Below are 16867 nucleotides of genomic sequence, written 5' to 3'. Positions count from 1 at the left end.
AATGTTCTGATTGTTGACTAGTTCTGATCTTAAATGTTACCACATACAGAGCTTTCTACATGTATTGGGACCACAAGCAGTCTATGTAAAAAAAAATAAAAATTGTTTTTTTGCAGTAATATCCATCTGAAAGTTAAAATCAGTGAACCAACTTTTCCTTTTAGTACATTTATTCTGTGGTGAATAAGTTTTATACTTTTAGAGCGTTATTGGCACTATACTCATTGGCACCCTTAACAAATCCTATAAAGCATGTGTAGCTAAAGCATTTTGGTAAATTGTAGTTCTTTTTTTTTTAGGTAATCAGGGTGCTTAAAATTTTAATTGGTAACCCCTGGCTTTCTGTTTCTTGGACTGATGTGATACCAAATATATTTGATCTATTCTTCCAAATGGATATCAAGAGAACATGCCATAAGCTGTATATGTGTTGGTCTTTGCCAATCTGAAAATTATAACAATATAGCTAGCTGCCTAAACTTGGCTGTAAATCAAAGAGATCTTAAAACAAATGGAAGTCTGACCACAAAATGATAGACAAGGAACAACGTTTATCTTTCCATCATCCGGCGTGAAGAGGATGATGGAGCAAAAATAAACTCCAAAGCTTGCTCATTAGAGTACTGGAGAAACCTGTGGTATCTTGGGGTAATCAAGACCCCATAATAGGCATTCGTTTTAGCACTTTTAATGACATTTTTATCAGTAATAATTGTAATAATAATAGTAATAATAAGTAATAATAATAATTTATTGCCAATAATTGTGTAAGGCTTTAAATGTAAAAAAAAAAAAACTAAATAGAAAGTTTTCTTACAAACAAGTCAAATTAGCTCTTCTTGAAGACAATGTGGAGAAATGTTATTTCAAAAATAAAAAATTAAGTTGTATAATTTGATGCATATTAAAATATGACCTGATCTTGTGTCACCTCTCCAATTTAAAATATGAAATTCTTTGTGAAAGTATATTGTTCTGATTAAAGGATGGTGACAAATAACTAATCACAGATGGCGATTTAAACATCAGCTTCTAATGTTAATGCCATGGGAGGGCTTTAATCCACAACATAGCTTAAACAAATAAGATAAACCATGCTTATGCTCCATTTAAATGGGCCATTTGTTGAATAAATTTAAAACAATATACTAGAAGCTGATGCGACACAGAAATAAACACGCTCTTGCAGTTAATTTTCTCATGACTTTGGTATTAAACTCAAAATGGAGAAATATGTAACCTTGAACAGTTACAGAATATTTGAATCCCAAATTTCCAAAATGTAAGATATTACTTAAAAAAAGGTTGGGTATGACATCATAACTATTCATATTGCTTTCTTTTTGTCATTTTTACATTCTAGATTCATGCATATGACATTCTGCCAAGGTAGTTAGCAGGGACGTATCCCTTCTGTCCATTGGCCTCAGCCAACCACCACTGCTTGTTTCCGCCCAGGTCACAGAACTGGAGTATGCGGACGTGCTGGTACTCCTGCAGGGACAGCTCCTGTTCACAGCGTGCGTGAAATGCATAAACGGCATAATACTGTGGAGACAAACATAGTCCAGATGTTACTGAATGCAACAAATATCTTTGTTTGTGTGGACACAGTTTACTTTCTCACTTCCAATACATATGGTGTATTTTTATTTTAAACCAATAGGGGGCACTGCTTTTTAGTTTTCTACGTCGACAAAGAATGATTTCCACTGGTGAGTCTAAGCTAACTATTATCTTTACTTTAATTTATTTATTTATTTATTTTTAAAGAATAAAATATTCTAACGTTACTGTAATGATTAAACCAATAAAACAGAAACACCTGGGCAGCACCACTCACCTGTTGGGTGTCACCATCCACCGACTCGTCCAGTTCTTCAGCGTTCTCCAGCTCTCCCTGCAGACCTGAGAGGGTTGAGCTGCTGTCTGTGGTGTTCAGGCTGAGGCTACGCATGCTGCTGCTGCTGGGTGACACAAACAGGCTGAGATCGTCAAAGTCCTCATATGTGATGACAGGAGGCTGCTGCTGCTCTTTGGCCTTCTGGTTTGCCCGCTGGGAGTCCCTCAGAGGGTTGTACTGCTTCAGGAAAGTGGAGTAGACATAGCCTTTGTCACCTAATGGAGGCAGAGTAACATGACTTGTCATAATCCATGTTTTTTGTGATTTGGTTTTGACACACTGGTATGATTTTTTTTATCCTCCCGTCAGCTTTAAGACTTTAAAACAATCACTGCTCCAAACTAACTGAATAGGTGTTTATGTCCCTGCTGTTATTTGCATAGATCTTCCCTTTCAAATAATACTACTGCTGATACTTGCACATCCTTGATGTTTGCAGTTTTTTCACTTCTTAATAATCTGTTATTATTCTTTAAATAATCAGGTGCACCTAAAATATAGGTTATTTTAACCTAAGCATGCTATAGCGGTACAGTATCATGCTTATTTTTACATATATTTATTTCTCTGTGAATATACACTGCTCAAAAAAATAAAGGGAACACTTAAATAACACATCCTAGATCTGAATGAAAGAAATATTCTCATTGAATACTTTGTTCTGTACAAAGTTGAATGTGCTGACAACAAAATCACACAAGAATCATCAATGGAAATCAAATTTATTAACCAATGGAGGCCTGGATTTGGAGCCACACACAAAATTAAAGTGAAATAACACTACACGCTGATCCAACTTTAATGTAATGTCCTTAAAACAAGTCAAAATGAGGCTCAGTATTGTGTGTGGCCTCCACGTGCCTGTATGACCTCCCTACAACGCCTGGGCATGCTCCTGATGAGGTGGCGGATGGTCTCCTGAGGGATCTCCTTCCAGACCTGGACTAAAGCATCCGCCAACTCCTGGACAGTCTGTGGTGCAACGTGACGTTGGTGGATGGAGCGAGACATGATGTCCCAGATGTGCTCAATCGGATTCAGGTCTGGGGAACGGGCTGGCCAGTCCATAGCTTCAATGCCTTCATCTTGCAGGAACTGCTGACACACTCCAGCCACATGAGGTCTAGCATTGTCCTGCATTAGGAGGAACCCAGGGCCAACCGCACCAGCATATGGCCTCACAAGGGGTCTGAGGATCTCATCTCGGTACCTAATGGCAGTCAGGCTACCTCTGGTGAGCACATGGAGGGCTGTGCAGCCCTCCAAAGAAATGCCACCCCACACCATTACTGACCCACTGCCAAACCGGTCATGCTGAAGGATGTTGCAGGCAGCAGACCGCTCTCCACGGCGTCTCCAGACTCTGTCACGTCTGTCACATGTGCTCAGTGTGAACCTGCTTTCATCTGTGAAGAGCACAAGGCGCCAGTGGCGAATTTGCCAATCCTGGTGTTCTCTGGCAAATGCCAAGCGTCCTGCACGGTGTTGGGCTGTGAGCACAACCCCCATCTGTGGACGTCGGGCCCTCATACCATCCTCATGGAGTCGGTTTCTAACTGTTTGTGCAGACACATGCACATTTGTGGCCTGCTGGAGGTCATTTTGCAGGGCTCTGGCAGTGCTCCTCCTGTTCCTTCTTGCACAAAGGCGGAGGTAGCGGTCCTGCTGCTGGGTTGTTACCCTCCTACGGCCTCCTCCACGTCTCCTGGTGTACTGGCCTGTCTCCTGGTAGCGCCTCCAGCCTCTGGACACTACGCTGACAGACACAGCAAACCTTCTTGCCACAGCTCGCATTGATGTGCCATCCTGGATGAGCTGCACTACCTGAGCCACTTGTGTGGGTCGTGGAGTCCGTCTCATGCTACCACGAGTGTCCTGCATTCAAAACTGTCAGTCATTCAAAACTGACCAAAACATCAGCCAGACAGCATAGGTACTGAGAAGTGGTCTGTGGTCCCAACTGCAGAACCACTCCTTTATTGAGTGTGTCTTGCTAATTGCCAATAATGTCCACCTGTTGTCTATTCCATTTGCACAACAGCAGGTGAAATTGATTGTCAATCAGTGTTGCTTCCTAAGTGGACAGTTTGATTTACTTGGAGTTATATTGTGTTGTTTAAGTGTTCCCTTTATTTTTTTGAGCAGTGTACATGCTACCATCTAACTTGTAGCTGTTGCACCTGAATTTTCACACTGCTGCACAATAAATGACATTTCTATTCTATTTTGTTCCAATTAAATAAACGGTGCCCCTTTATGACCCTTAAATAGGAGTAATACAGCACATTTTGTTTTCTAGATGTTACCAACAACTGATAATAATAAACTTAATATCAATTCATTAACAACAGTGAACAATGTGAGCAAGCTAAAAAAAAAAAAGGCCAGGTAACGATATTCCAATAAACAATTAGTGAATTATTAAATGAGTCAACGATTATTTCAATAAACGATTAATCTGATTAATCGTTTCAGCCCTACGTTGTACATATGACATTAAGGTCGTCAGCACCTCAGAGGCTGCAGAAGCGTTGTTTGCACAATCCTAAACTCAGCTACGCTTTGTGTAAATATACATCAGAGCTGCTATTAACAGAAAGAATAATAACAGCTTCCCACGAATGCTGCTTTTCTCTAAGGAAAATCCCAGGCCTGTAAAGAATGTAGCTACCTCTAAGAAACACAAATATGCAGAAAACAGGGAGCAGCATAAGAAAAAAGTCCCTGTAACCTCATGTGACCCCCAGATCCCCAGAGGAAAACACTTTGTACTACAAGTACAGAGGTGTTCAGTTTGTTCCAACTGGTTGCTGGTATCTCAGCTGATTCTGGGAGACAAGCTATGGAGTTGGATCTGTTGTGAGGCAACCAGCTCTAGAGGCCCCAGCAACCATGACACCACGCCAGCTCCTGGGACTAATTCTTGTGTGCTGACTTGTCAGAAAGTAAAGTAAGGAGTCTCAGTCATCTAAAAAAATGCATGGACCTATGCCAACCACATACTGTTTTTTTTTTTTTTTAAATAAAGTCTTTGCTTTCTCTCTCATACACACACACACACACACGCCCACACACACACTTGCCTCCGTTGTGCACCAGCCAACGGCTGCTGCTGCCTAAAGGGTCTGTATCCTCCAACAAGGCCACCAGCTCTCCCTCCAGCAGGCTGAGGTCCTGCTCCTGACAGCCATTACACTTCCTCTTCAGCTGGTAGAGGCGGTTCGGTGGGTACTCCGCCAGCAGCCAGGCTCGCTGTTCCTCTGTTTGATGCTGCACCTCCTGCACCTGGAAGACAGAGCAGTACAGAGAAGTGTTGGTGTAAATATTTGCTGTGGGTATTTGCTGCGTGGCGCTACGTAACAGAGTTGTCAGTAATCAGTACATGAGGGACAATTCATCTGGAGGAAGGAGTTTTAGATTATGCCTTCACATGACTAAGCACAAATAAAACTGCATAAGCAACTCAGACTAGGACATTTTATATATGTGTATTTTTGTAAATTTTCTGGTGTGATGACAGACAAAAAAAAAAAAAAGGTAAAGTTTTGAGATTTCGGCTTGAAAGTAGAAAAAACCCTTCATGGGCAAACCTTTATTTGTCTCAAGTAGCCAATCAGGTGTGAGCAACATTGAGCAACCCTTCAAGTATAAAAACCTAAACGCTATGATTATTTCTATGGTCTTACCACAGTTTTTTTGTCTCGTTGCCTCTCAAAGCTGACTTTTCTCTCCATTAACTTCTGAGCATTGTCCTTCACAAATGTCAGATTGTTCAGCTCATCCATGATGCTGTTCTGCACTTCAACCATGTTTGACAATGGAGGCTTTAAAGTACAGAAAAACAAAGGTTAGATCAATGTCAAATAAACAAAACTACATCTAATAACAAGCTGCGGGTGTGTGTGTGTGATTCTTACAGGCAGCTGGTGAACAGCCGGAGCTCCAACCAAAGCGCAAACCATCAGTCCTCTGAGCAGGGCCACCAGACACAGCACGCAGTTTGTCAGGATAGTATAAGCCGCCATGTTGAACCTCTGCAACTCATCCACTAGCAAAGCATTGATGGCTTCATAGTCTCTCTTGGCAGGACCAGGAGGCGCATCTGACGCTGGTGAGGCGGTGGAGGACACGGTGGAGGTGGAGGATGAGGATGCAAAAGAGGAGGAGCGCTCCAAGCGGCAGCAGTAGTCGAGCAGCTTGTCATAACGCTTCTGGATGAGCTTCTGCGGAGCTGTGAACATGCCCTGCAGAGAGGTGAGGGGCAGCAGAACCAACTCCTCCATTCGCTCTTTCTGAAAGAGGAGGGAAGGGAGAATTGTAGATTTACACAAGCTTGAAAACTCACTTGGTGCAGTTTGTATACAGCTTGATACTAAGCAGATATTTCCATCCTTCCGCAATCTTTGCGGGATTGCATGGGGGTACTGGTGCCTATCTCCAGCAGTCAGCAGGACAGGCCACCAGTAAGCAGATATTTAAGTTATTTAAATGTGTTCCAACTTAGCTAAGGTCTGAAAAAAAGCCTCAAACTGTCACCTAACATGGAAGAAAGCTGGTTATGATGTTCAAGAACAACACAAGAAACAACAAAGCTTAGACATCGAAAGTGATGGAAGACCAGAGTCACTGTCCACAGTGAAGCACTTTTTTTTTTTCATTTTCTGAAGCAAGATTAAGATCAACGTTGAATGAGAAAAACCCCTGCTTCAAAATCAACACATTCACTCTCAACTGAAAACTACAGCTGCCCACACAGATGAGCCAAATGGTTTTCCTCAGTTCATCAGATGGATGGTTGGACTAGTGATGTTCAAACACGACAATGATGTCAACAAAGTAAAATCAAACATGGTTTTGGCTGGAATAAATAAGGCAGGAACCAAACAACTTTAAGTGAGCATGACAAATTCTTTTAAGAACACTGGTTCAAATATCCATCCAGAATTTTTTCAGCTTAGTTGCAATGTAAGTGGGGTTGGATTATTTTTACCCTGTGTGGCTTAAATAAAATCCACAACAAATTTCAATGTTTTATCCCTTAAAAGTCCTACAAGGTTTCCATTGTCTAACTACGTATTCCACCATGGAAAAAAGAACGATTCAAATAAATCATTAAAGGCTCAACATTGATGTGACTTTCATGCCCACGATGAATATATGTACAGTAAATTAATGGCATCAACTGTACAAACAGTATGAACCTTTATTTGCCCTCAGTTGGGAGTTTTAGGACTTTTTCTATTATGCATTAATGACAAAAATGTCACTTGATATGTTGCTTTTAGAGGTGTTTGCTAAGTACAACAATTATATCAGATATCAGATAGAAGTGCAAAGCACTTTATGAACTTTGCACATAAAGTGCTGAAATAATCTAATTTTCAAGCAGATTTTAAAAAAAGAAACATGAAAATAATGTCTAAGACATGGTTGTTGTCTTTTTACAACAGTTGGTGAAAATGAAAGTCTGCTGGTTTTCTGCTTGGAGAAAATGTCAGCCTTCATCTGCTGTTGGCTGTTTGAACAACTGTCTAATGAAGAAGTGATTTCAGTTTTTGGGGACCCTGTGATATTCAGAATGAGAAGTACAAGCAGGTTGTGGCAGCAGAGAAGAAACAGTGTTGCAAAGTGGACACGGAACTGTGCGAAAAATGAACGTTGAGCCATAATTAGATGGAAAAAGGGAACTGTGGAAGAAAAAGTGTAGCTAAGCAAGGAGTACATATTCGCAAATTGCAAAAATGCAGCAAAAGTTGTACTTACAAAGTACTTATAAGGATCTTTGCCATTCTTGTGTGACGAGCCATTTGTGTCTGCTTTGCTTGGATCCGTAATAATGTTTTCCATGTCCTTCACGTTCTGAACAGCAACAGGCACCATCTCCTGCAGAGAATTGTGGAGGCTTTCAGGAAATTTGACAGGATATTGAAAATTATTTCTTTCTCTTCAAATTTATCCCATTTTTTAGGTTTGTTATGAGAACTGTACAAGTGGTCATATACAGTACAGACCAAAAGTTTGGACACACTTTCTCATTGAATTCAATGAGAAAGTGTGTCCAAACTTTTGGTCTGTATTGTATGTGCCAGTGACAAATAATGGCACCTCTGGTAAGATCTTATACAAAGATAGATTTTTTGGCTTTTAACATAACTGTAACATCCCACAGTGAAAATCCAAACTTTAATTACAGTATTTTTTTAAGTTTGGAGAAAATACCCATTAAGAATTAAGTTTTAACAAAATTACCAATAGCACAGTCATGTATGACCCTAGTGAGAAAAAGAAACAGGTGTCTTTTTAACCCTGAAGACCACATAAACACAAAATGTATTGATTACAAATGAGACATTATTAAACTTTATGTTTATTTCAAATGTATGTTTAGAGATGATCGAGGATGTGAAACAAAGGATTTTGTAACAACAATACATTCCTAACATTGGATTACTTTCCCATAGCATAAAGGGACTCGAATTAAAGGGTGTATTTTTCAGATTATATTGCTGCAGCTGCAGTAAAAGAGTCGTTTAGTAGCTTAAAGCTTTTTAGACATCTTCACTGAGGGTGCCAATACAGTAAGCATGGCTGAATCTACAACAGCTCAGTTCTCACCTGAGTGTATTGCACATAACAGTTAACATTCTTGGCCAGTTGCCTCACAGCTTTTTCCAAACTCCTGAACAGTTTCTCTTCCTTATCAAACACTTCATCTCTCACCTGCAGACACAATCATAGATAAGTAAATGCTCTGGTATGTTGGCTGTTAAGCCCAATCACTGATCTGTTTCTACGTCTGCAGAGAGTGAAGGAGGAAAGGCGTGTTGTTACCTGTGGTTCTACTCCAGTGAGAATCTTCAGATATCCTGCAAACCTGTCTCCTTTCTTCCGGAGAGAGTGGATGTTAATCTTGTTTAGCTTGCCCCTCAGCGTGCCTTCATCGTTTTCTAACCTCTTGTACTTCATAACTAATGTTTGTGAAAATAAAAAATGCAGGCAAGGAATAAAAAGCAAGTTTACACATTTATTAAATAGACTGATTAAATGAACAATTTTTTGGATGTTAATAAATTCATACCTATGTCTTTCCGTCTCCTGAACTCATTGATGTTAACATTTATGATCTTGGCAGCGGTGAGCGCCTCCTGCAGGGGCAGATAGTCAATGTGGTCTTCAGGGGTAGCCTGCCAAAGTTCCCCCAGAAGCAATGGGTACTTCATGATCCTCTGGACTGGTTTGATCAGCAGGGAGCCCATGTCCAACAAATTGGGTTTTCCTCTGTGGAAACACAAATTTGACTCAGTGAAGGATCAGAGAAAAAAGCAAATGGTGAGAAAATCTTTGTAAAAAAAACCAACAAACTCTACTTACTCTTGGTCATAGATTTTTCTGCAACAGAAAAAAAAAACAGTTACAGATTGAAGTTTAATCTTAAGGTTGTAAATCATAATAAATACAATTATTTAGCGAATCTAGTAAAACTTACTTCAATGCTAAGATACATATAGTAAAATGCTGCTTTATCTGTTCCTCCTTCTCATAGGCTTTCAAAGACATGTTGGCATCGTCATGGTGGTAACAATAAATCTTATATACATCTTCTAAAGCTGCCTTTGCCTGAATAAACACTTCCCCTAAAACAAACAAGAAAAAAAAGACATTTGTTTTAGCCGCTAGCAGTCAACAATAAATGGAAGAAAAAAAGAGTCAGGAACTATGAAAGACGTACCTATGACGACTGCTTCTGGATCTGGGTCAGACATGGCCATGTGCATTCTGTTAAGAAGAGCGGCAGACACCTCACACACCGTCTCCATGTTGGTGAAAAGTCGGTCTACGTCAACAACCTGACAAACAATATGGGAAGACATTGTGCTGATAAAGAACTGCAGCATTATGTATGACAGTCAGTCTATTTGCATGTGCACAGCTTGCCCATCTGTAATTCAAACCATGTAAATTAATTTTCTTGATGTAATGAATTTGTAATTTTAAAAGAGCTTTCTTCAAGAATACCTTTGACAATTTAGAAATGTTAAAAACCGTAATAATTCAAGTTTTGACAATGCAAATAAGATATGTGACTATATTTGTAATAAATTAAAGATGACCTAATTAAGTATTTTTAAATGATTTATATGAACAAAAAACACTTTCTTTTTCAACTAAGCAAATATCTATTTTCAGTAACACTGGGATTTAAACTTTGATTTACTGGAGGTGAATGTCCAGGTTAAATCAGTTAACTGTTAAATTGTAGACACATTGAAGCTAAGACTCATGTACCTGTAACACTCGTAGAGGCTGGACGACTTCTCTGATGCACAGTTCCAAGTCAGTGAGGTAGTCCTTTTCAGTTTGCACAAGTTCTTTTATCACTTTCGCCCTGCGGCTCATCTTCCTGGACCAAATCTCTTCCACGTCCAGCACCGGAGAGGGAAGAGCTGACAGGTCAAGTGGCATCAATTTGTCTATGGGGACAAGGATCATTTAAAAATGAGTCCAAGTTAATTGATTTAATGTACATTTTACTTGATATCATCACAGAATGAAAAACTGGCAATGGGCTAAACAAAAAACACAGCTCAAAAGATTATTGAATTGCATTAAAAAGCAATGTTGTGCTTTGTAAATTTTAAAAAGCACAACATTGCTATTTAAATAGCAATGTTGCAATTTTAATTTTAAAAATTGATTTTTTTTTTTAAATTAAAAACTCATTTGTGTTTTTCTGTGAGTGTTCTACCACCAGCTTGACACCTCAGTGAACCTATGTCACTGTGATCTCATCATCTTCAAATGAAAGTCAGAGAGCCTCACTTCAGCATGCCAGTCAGGTTCACTCGCATCACTTTCACTTTTTTTTAAACGCTCTGCTGCCTACACAGTTTGAGGCTGTTCTGTGGCAGGCTGGGACGTCTGTTTAAGGAAGAGCGATGCTTCCTCGCTGCCTAATCGATGCCAAGCGCTGCTTCCTCCTCTGGATGCAGAGAGCAATAAGGTGGGGGGAAACAGAAGGCTGCAAGCATAATGTCAAGTTACTAAGCTAATCAGGATGCTGATGCAATCCTGCTGTGCGGATCTCAGGAATCCCATCTGCTCAGATCTTTCAAAGTGTTTGTGGGGCACAACAAACTCAGTCAAAACGGAATAATGAAACCCACTAATGAAGTGACACTGAATGACTGAGTAGGTGCACACAAATCGTCATGACTGCACATGACAGTACTATCTGCTTCAAGCAACACATTGTAGCATAAGGGTTTAAGTTTTTACCAAGGACTGCTTTACATCTTGTTCAGGCAGAGCCAAAAGTACCATTTGGAAAATTATTCTAGAACTATCTGGCAATAATTGTTCAGAGAGTCCAATTTGAATTTATATTATTTACAAAGGTCTTCTCAATTATTGCGTAAAACTAGTACATACTCTACAAAAAAGTGTGCAGATGTGTTGCACGTGCAATACTTGCCCCATATTTTGCTATTTAAGAGACAACAGAAACCAAAGAAGTAGGAGAAAGTAACTTGATAAAAGTGACATAATATTTGATCTGTTGGGTGAAGCCCGGTAGGACGGATCATGTGACCTTGCCCAGCAGTGCCTTATGATGAATTCAAGCACAGGGAAAATAGTAACATGGCAGAAACAAAACTCTGATCTCACTCTACCGACAACACTACGTGTTGCTGTGCCAACTCACAGCAGTCATATTCTAGTAATATGTATAATCAAATGATAATATTTCACATTTTTTTGATTGCTGCTCTTGTCATGTTATAGTTACAGAATAAGATTTCTTCATTTTTAATTTTCAATTTATTTCAAAATTTAAAGAGAAAATAATTTGGTTAAAAAAAAAAGGCAAATTTCTTATTGTTTGAAGAAAAGTTAAAAAAAGAAAAGTAAATAAATGGTAGGAGCCCAGGATAGAAATCGTGCTAATATTTTAGCATGTAGCTGTTTCTCAATTTATCTAATATCATTGTTAATATTCCACTGATAATGATCTAATGAATGTGCTTTCTTCAATTAATAATTTCTGAGAAACATTTGTTTTAAGGTTTTCTGCATGCTATGATTATTTTAAAGATCGGTGGTCAGGAGCAGAGCTAAACTTTGAACTTGTACCTGTTGAGGAAGTCCTATGTTGATTTTGAGGTTTATTTCAGGATCCTCTTGTAGAAGCCGATCCTCTTGTAATCTTTGGCTCTTATATAAATTATTTCCTTTCAAGGTATTCAAATATTATAAAGCTTTTAATCCTACCACTACAAGTGAAATGTTTCCCATGACACAAGTTTAACAATGTAAACAATCCTCCCACATCCTTATCAGCTGGAGAGATGTTCTACAAACACACCTTTGCTCACCGCAGTCACATTTTTTTTTTTTTAAATCGCTGCTGTTTTTAATTTGATTGTAAATACACCATTATGGTTGTGGTGTGTATTTGTTGACATCAGTTACTGATTTCTGAAGAACGTTCTTACTGAACAGTGGAACTGAACAGTGTTACAGCAGAGATTTGATTTTTTTTTTTTACAGCCAAACAAGTCACATACAATGATCATTTTCAGTTTACATAAATGCTGGATTTATTTGCCTGGGGCAGAAATTGGGTAGGTTTAATAAATTATTGAATCAAAACTGTGACACACAGTTGCTGGAATATGCTGTATAATACTGTTAATATCAGTGGGTTGTGTCAATAGCTTTAGTTCAAGCCAGAGAAGAATTGTATTCACTTTAGATACAGTTATGCATTTACCTGCTCTATAGTTTGTACAAGCTAGTGTTAGCTCTGCGCAACAATCACCAAAGACATGGTCATAACACCTACAGAATATCTTATTAGGCATTGTGAGATTTTTTACTATTTTTTTATTTTTTATTTCATCTTTTTGAATATAGCCAGGTAGATGACACATCAAATGTAGATGAGGGAGCTCAGCTCGGCTGAGACCGAAATGTAATTTTTTGATATTAATACCATGTTTGGTAAAAACTAAGCACAGCACTATGAAACATGATGGTGATGGTACAATGAGATGCTTTATTTCAGCAGTGACAAAGAAACTGGTCAGACTTGATGGGAAGAGGAATGAAGCTAAACAGCTATAGAGTCACCCTCAAAGAAAACCAGCTAAAAGCTTATCAGACTTCAGACAGGGTCAGATAAATAAAAAAAAATATACAGCACACTCTCTTGATTTTTTCTTTAAATGATTGTTTTCTTCCATTTTACAGGTACACAATTTGTAATTAAACCTTACTGACTTTTGTAGTTGTTACAAATGTCTTTGTTTTACACAATACACAATACATTATACTATCTAATAAGTCCCAAACACGCAATGTGTAACTAGTTCTTCAACAGTAATTAGAAGTGTCATGTGTCAGCATTAGTTGTCAGTCTGTAAGAAAGATCCCATACCTGAAAACCTGAACCTGTGAGAAAATAGGCCCAAGGAGAGTTTGAGTTTGGTCATTTCTAACCAGCTGAAATGTCACTGCTGAATTTTAAAATTGATACAAAAAGCATGTGTCATGAAAGCTTCACTTCTATTTGCTACCGAACTGAAAAACTGAAAAATTGGTGGGACATTTTAAGTTTGACAGAATCTCGTTTGGTTTGGTTTCTGGTGCGGGATTTCCCATGAAAGCAGAGACAAGGGTGTTCTCTGTTCAGCCCAGTGAAAGGGATCCAATATGCTAGTCCGGAAAGAGCACAGAAAACCTGACGGATTGTGTTGCACTTTTTGGAAAAATAATACTTTGGACTGTGCCACACACCAAAGAGAAAGTTATCATTCCAAATAACTGTAATTTGAAGCATGCAGAAATTGGAGAAAAGCTGGTTACAATAGGTGGGTTATGGTTCTTATTCTCATTAAATGGCAACATGGTAGCAGCAAAAACTTTTTTCATCGTTAAGTTTTCTTTATTTTATTAAGTCATACAAAGGTAATGTTACCATAAAATACCAATAAATGCCAATTGTTGCAAAGGCCTGAAGGAAAGAATGTAAGCTGATGAATCCTTATGTAAACCTTAAAATATTAAACTGCCTGCACATTTACTGGCACCCTGAGGAAATTTGTGTTAAAAAGTTTACAAAATCAATTCTCTTTTGTTTTTGTGTTGTTTTTACAAGACAATAATCTCATAAAGAAATGTTAGCTGTAGTTCTCTACCAGGAGAGGAGGATTTGGAGATTTGTTTTGAACCTAAAAGGTCTGTTCCTCATCCAGCCTTGTTGCTAACAGTTTCATTGGTTTTAAACCATTTAATCCATACTCTGAAAGTATATATGAGCAAATTGTTTTTTCTTGAATATATTTCTTCATGTTTGAAGATCAACACATATCTGCCTCAATTGAATGGTACGTTCACTTTTTATTCCCATCTTGAAGGGAACCTTCTTTAACATTTCATATTTGCACCAGAGGGAACCAGAAAATCATATTGAAAGTTTCCAAAAACAAGTGAATGAGCACATATTTGAAAATGCTTAAAATTGACAAATGTCTGTAGGCATTGTAGAACTTTCTACTTTATTTGGATGCCATTGGATATGAAGGGGTCCCTAGCTATTGGGAATGTAAGATATCCTGATGGTTGTTATATGACCACCCATTCTTAGTATTTTAGAATTTGGACAACAGATGTTCAAACAAGGTCCAAATTTTAAAAGCAACCAGTTTTTAAAATTTGTCTCTAACTTAGCACAGGAATTATTAATCAAATGCTACTTTAAGTTGTACTAACCAGCATATGTGACCCTAAACCAGTATAAAACCATATTTTCTTGATTAAATGTGTGAACGCCAGAAATACTAGAAAACATTGTGTTTGACCAAAATTGGACAGATCATCTTTTCTCCTTTCTTTTTTGGATGCTTATGCCAGTCCCAGACGGTTGTCGCCCTGGGTGGTGAGCCATATCACACATGTCAAAGACTGCAGCTGATTAGACAGCCTGATGTCATGTCTCCATGGCTGCTTTGGACAAACCTGCCTGACAGGCAGATGAGAGCAGACTTGAAGAGCAGCAGCTCACATGTTTCCTCTTTCAGTGAAGTCATCGTTCTGTCAATATTTGCATTGGTAATACCCCTGTAAATATGTAATACTGCTCATCAGCTGAATCTAAAACAGGGTGGGTTAATGGTTTACTGAAAACACCTTTGTGTGTGTTTTTGACATCTCTGCCCACCATGATACAGTCTGGGCTAGAAAATAGTACAAAGAGGCAATAGAGTGGTTCTATTTCAGGTAAACAACGCTGCTGCTGATAAGGCAAGCATAAATAAGTGTGTGCGTGTGTGTATATTTGTGTGAAAGTTACCTATGAAGCAGGCATTGAGATGATTTTGCTTTTTATTTGTTTTATAAAGAATCAGAGGTCAGTGTGTCATATGATTTACATTGTTCACAAAAGAGGAAACTGAGGAACAAGTGGTGCAGGAAAGCCAACATACTTCAGCTGACTCAGTGATTGTAACCCCCCTACTGACAGCTGATGTCATTTTGCCTGAAGTACAGCATTCCCAGTGGCTGACTGCACACTAGGACAGGTAGAGCCAGTTTTATTTTTTTTCTGAAGAGTGGATATGTGTTAAAATTAATCACCCTCATCTGTAGTTGTAATCCCATTATTGCTATTATTACGTTTGTAATTCATGTCTATCCACACTTTTTAAACTTCAATTCATTCTTAAGTTGAATCTTTTTCATTTGCATAAAATGAAAACACCTCTTTGGACTCATTGTTCCAACGTCTTGAATTTATAAAAATAACATTATGTTAGTTTTTCCAGTCTTCCCGGCTAATGTCTTGTTTATGTGCAAGTCCGGAATACCTGAAAGGCCACTCCTCAGTGCCCGGGTATGGGGCACAGTTTGCATATGTGGCTTCATCCCTGAGGGAGTATCTTTCTCAGCACATAGTAACACAACAGGTGCCCAATAAAGATCAGACCACAGTTACTGGCTGGTGCAGTGTTAAAATTCCCCCACCCCCTTAAGCCATGGATGCTGTTTTTACAGCCTGTCTATTGTGCATCTAATACATTTCCAGGTATAATTTTGCACTGAGACACTTTAGTTGCTATAGTTTTGTCACTTGGGAACATCTTTAGCTGCTGTACCTTTAATTTTAGCGCTGTACTCCGTCTTGTCAGACTGACTCCTCCTCACCAGCGTCCCCAGGTTGATGTCACCTTTGGCCATGTCATCGACCACTATAGTGTCCGTCTTTCTCCTCTCCAGGTACCGCAGGAACACAGGCCGGTTTTTTCTTTTTATCTGTCTTTCCTTGTCCTTCTCACCCCCACCGGCCTCCCTGGGATCCATGGTGAGCCTGTCAGGTCCCCCTTTCCTCAGGTCAGTGAAAGAGAACAGGAGGGTTGAAAGAGAGAGACTGCCTGGGAAGTTCAACAGGTGTACTGTTCAATGTGTCCTGACTGCCTGCAGAGCACAGGTAGCTCAGCTCCTCCCCATGTACCTGTCACGAGGGCCACACCTCTGCACTTAGTGCCTAGGCTTTCCTCTCTTTAGACCATCACATCTACCCACCAAAAGGACATTTTGTACCTTACCTTTATTTAGAGGGTTTAAAGGAAGAAAATACTATTGAGGTCATCTCCTTGCTCATACACTTTAACAAAATGGAAAGAAAAACTGCCTCTCACTTACTGACTAGGTGCCAACTGCTGATGAGGAAGTTAAATAAGGTAGTCATGCAAATGGCCTGGCTGTAAAACACACTGGGAAATTCAGCTTCATATTTACACAATACAGAATGAGATCATTTTTAGAAATCCTATGCATTTACCCATAAACATGTTTACAGGTGCATCTTTCCATTTTAAAATTTTATTTAAAAATTAATTTACACTGATTAAATCCAAACAGTGAAATTTATGTTTCATAAACTCAGTACAAAGAGAGTTACATATG

General features: G+C 38.9%; 1 protein-coding gene across 2 annotated transcripts; it reads right to left on the bottom strand.

The window, feature by feature from the left end:
* Window positions 1–758: 758 nt before the first annotated feature.
* On the bottom strand, window positions 759–16586 carry arhgef38 (Rho guanine nucleotide exchange factor (GEF) 38). Of its 2 annotated transcripts, none has more exons than XM_032564032.1 (14): window positions 16057–16586; window positions 10190–10374; window positions 9633–9750; window positions 9390–9537; window positions 9275–9292; window positions 8982–9181; window positions 8735–8871; window positions 8519–8623; window positions 7667–7786; window positions 5821–6195; window positions 5590–5727; window positions 4987–5188; window positions 1844–2118; window positions 759–1548 (listed from the first exon to the last, which is right to left on the bottom strand). In XM_032564032.1, the coding sequence occupies exons 1-14, from the start codon at window positions 16259–16261 to the stop codon at window positions 1366–1368; spliced, it is 2409 nt and encodes an 802-aa protein (XP_032419923.1). In that variant the 5' UTR covers window positions 16262–16586; the 3' UTR covers window positions 759–1365. The 2 variants fall into 2 exon arrangements, with proteins under 2 accessions (XP_032419923.1, XP_032419924.1); XM_032564033.1 differs by lacking the exon at window positions 16057–16586 and adding an exon at window positions 12035–12271.
* Window positions 16587–16867: the final 281 nt, after the last annotated feature.

This window comes from Xiphophorus hellerii, chromosome 5 (assembly GCF_003331165.1).
Source record: "Xiphophorus hellerii strain 12219 chromosome 5, Xiphophorus_hellerii-4.1, whole genome shotgun sequence".
NCBI classification, from domain to species: Eukaryota; Metazoa; Chordata; class Actinopteri; order Cyprinodontiformes; family Poeciliidae; genus Xiphophorus; species Xiphophorus hellerii.
Note: the sequence above shows the minus strand (reverse complement) of the source record. Positions and strands in the feature narration are given on the sequence as shown.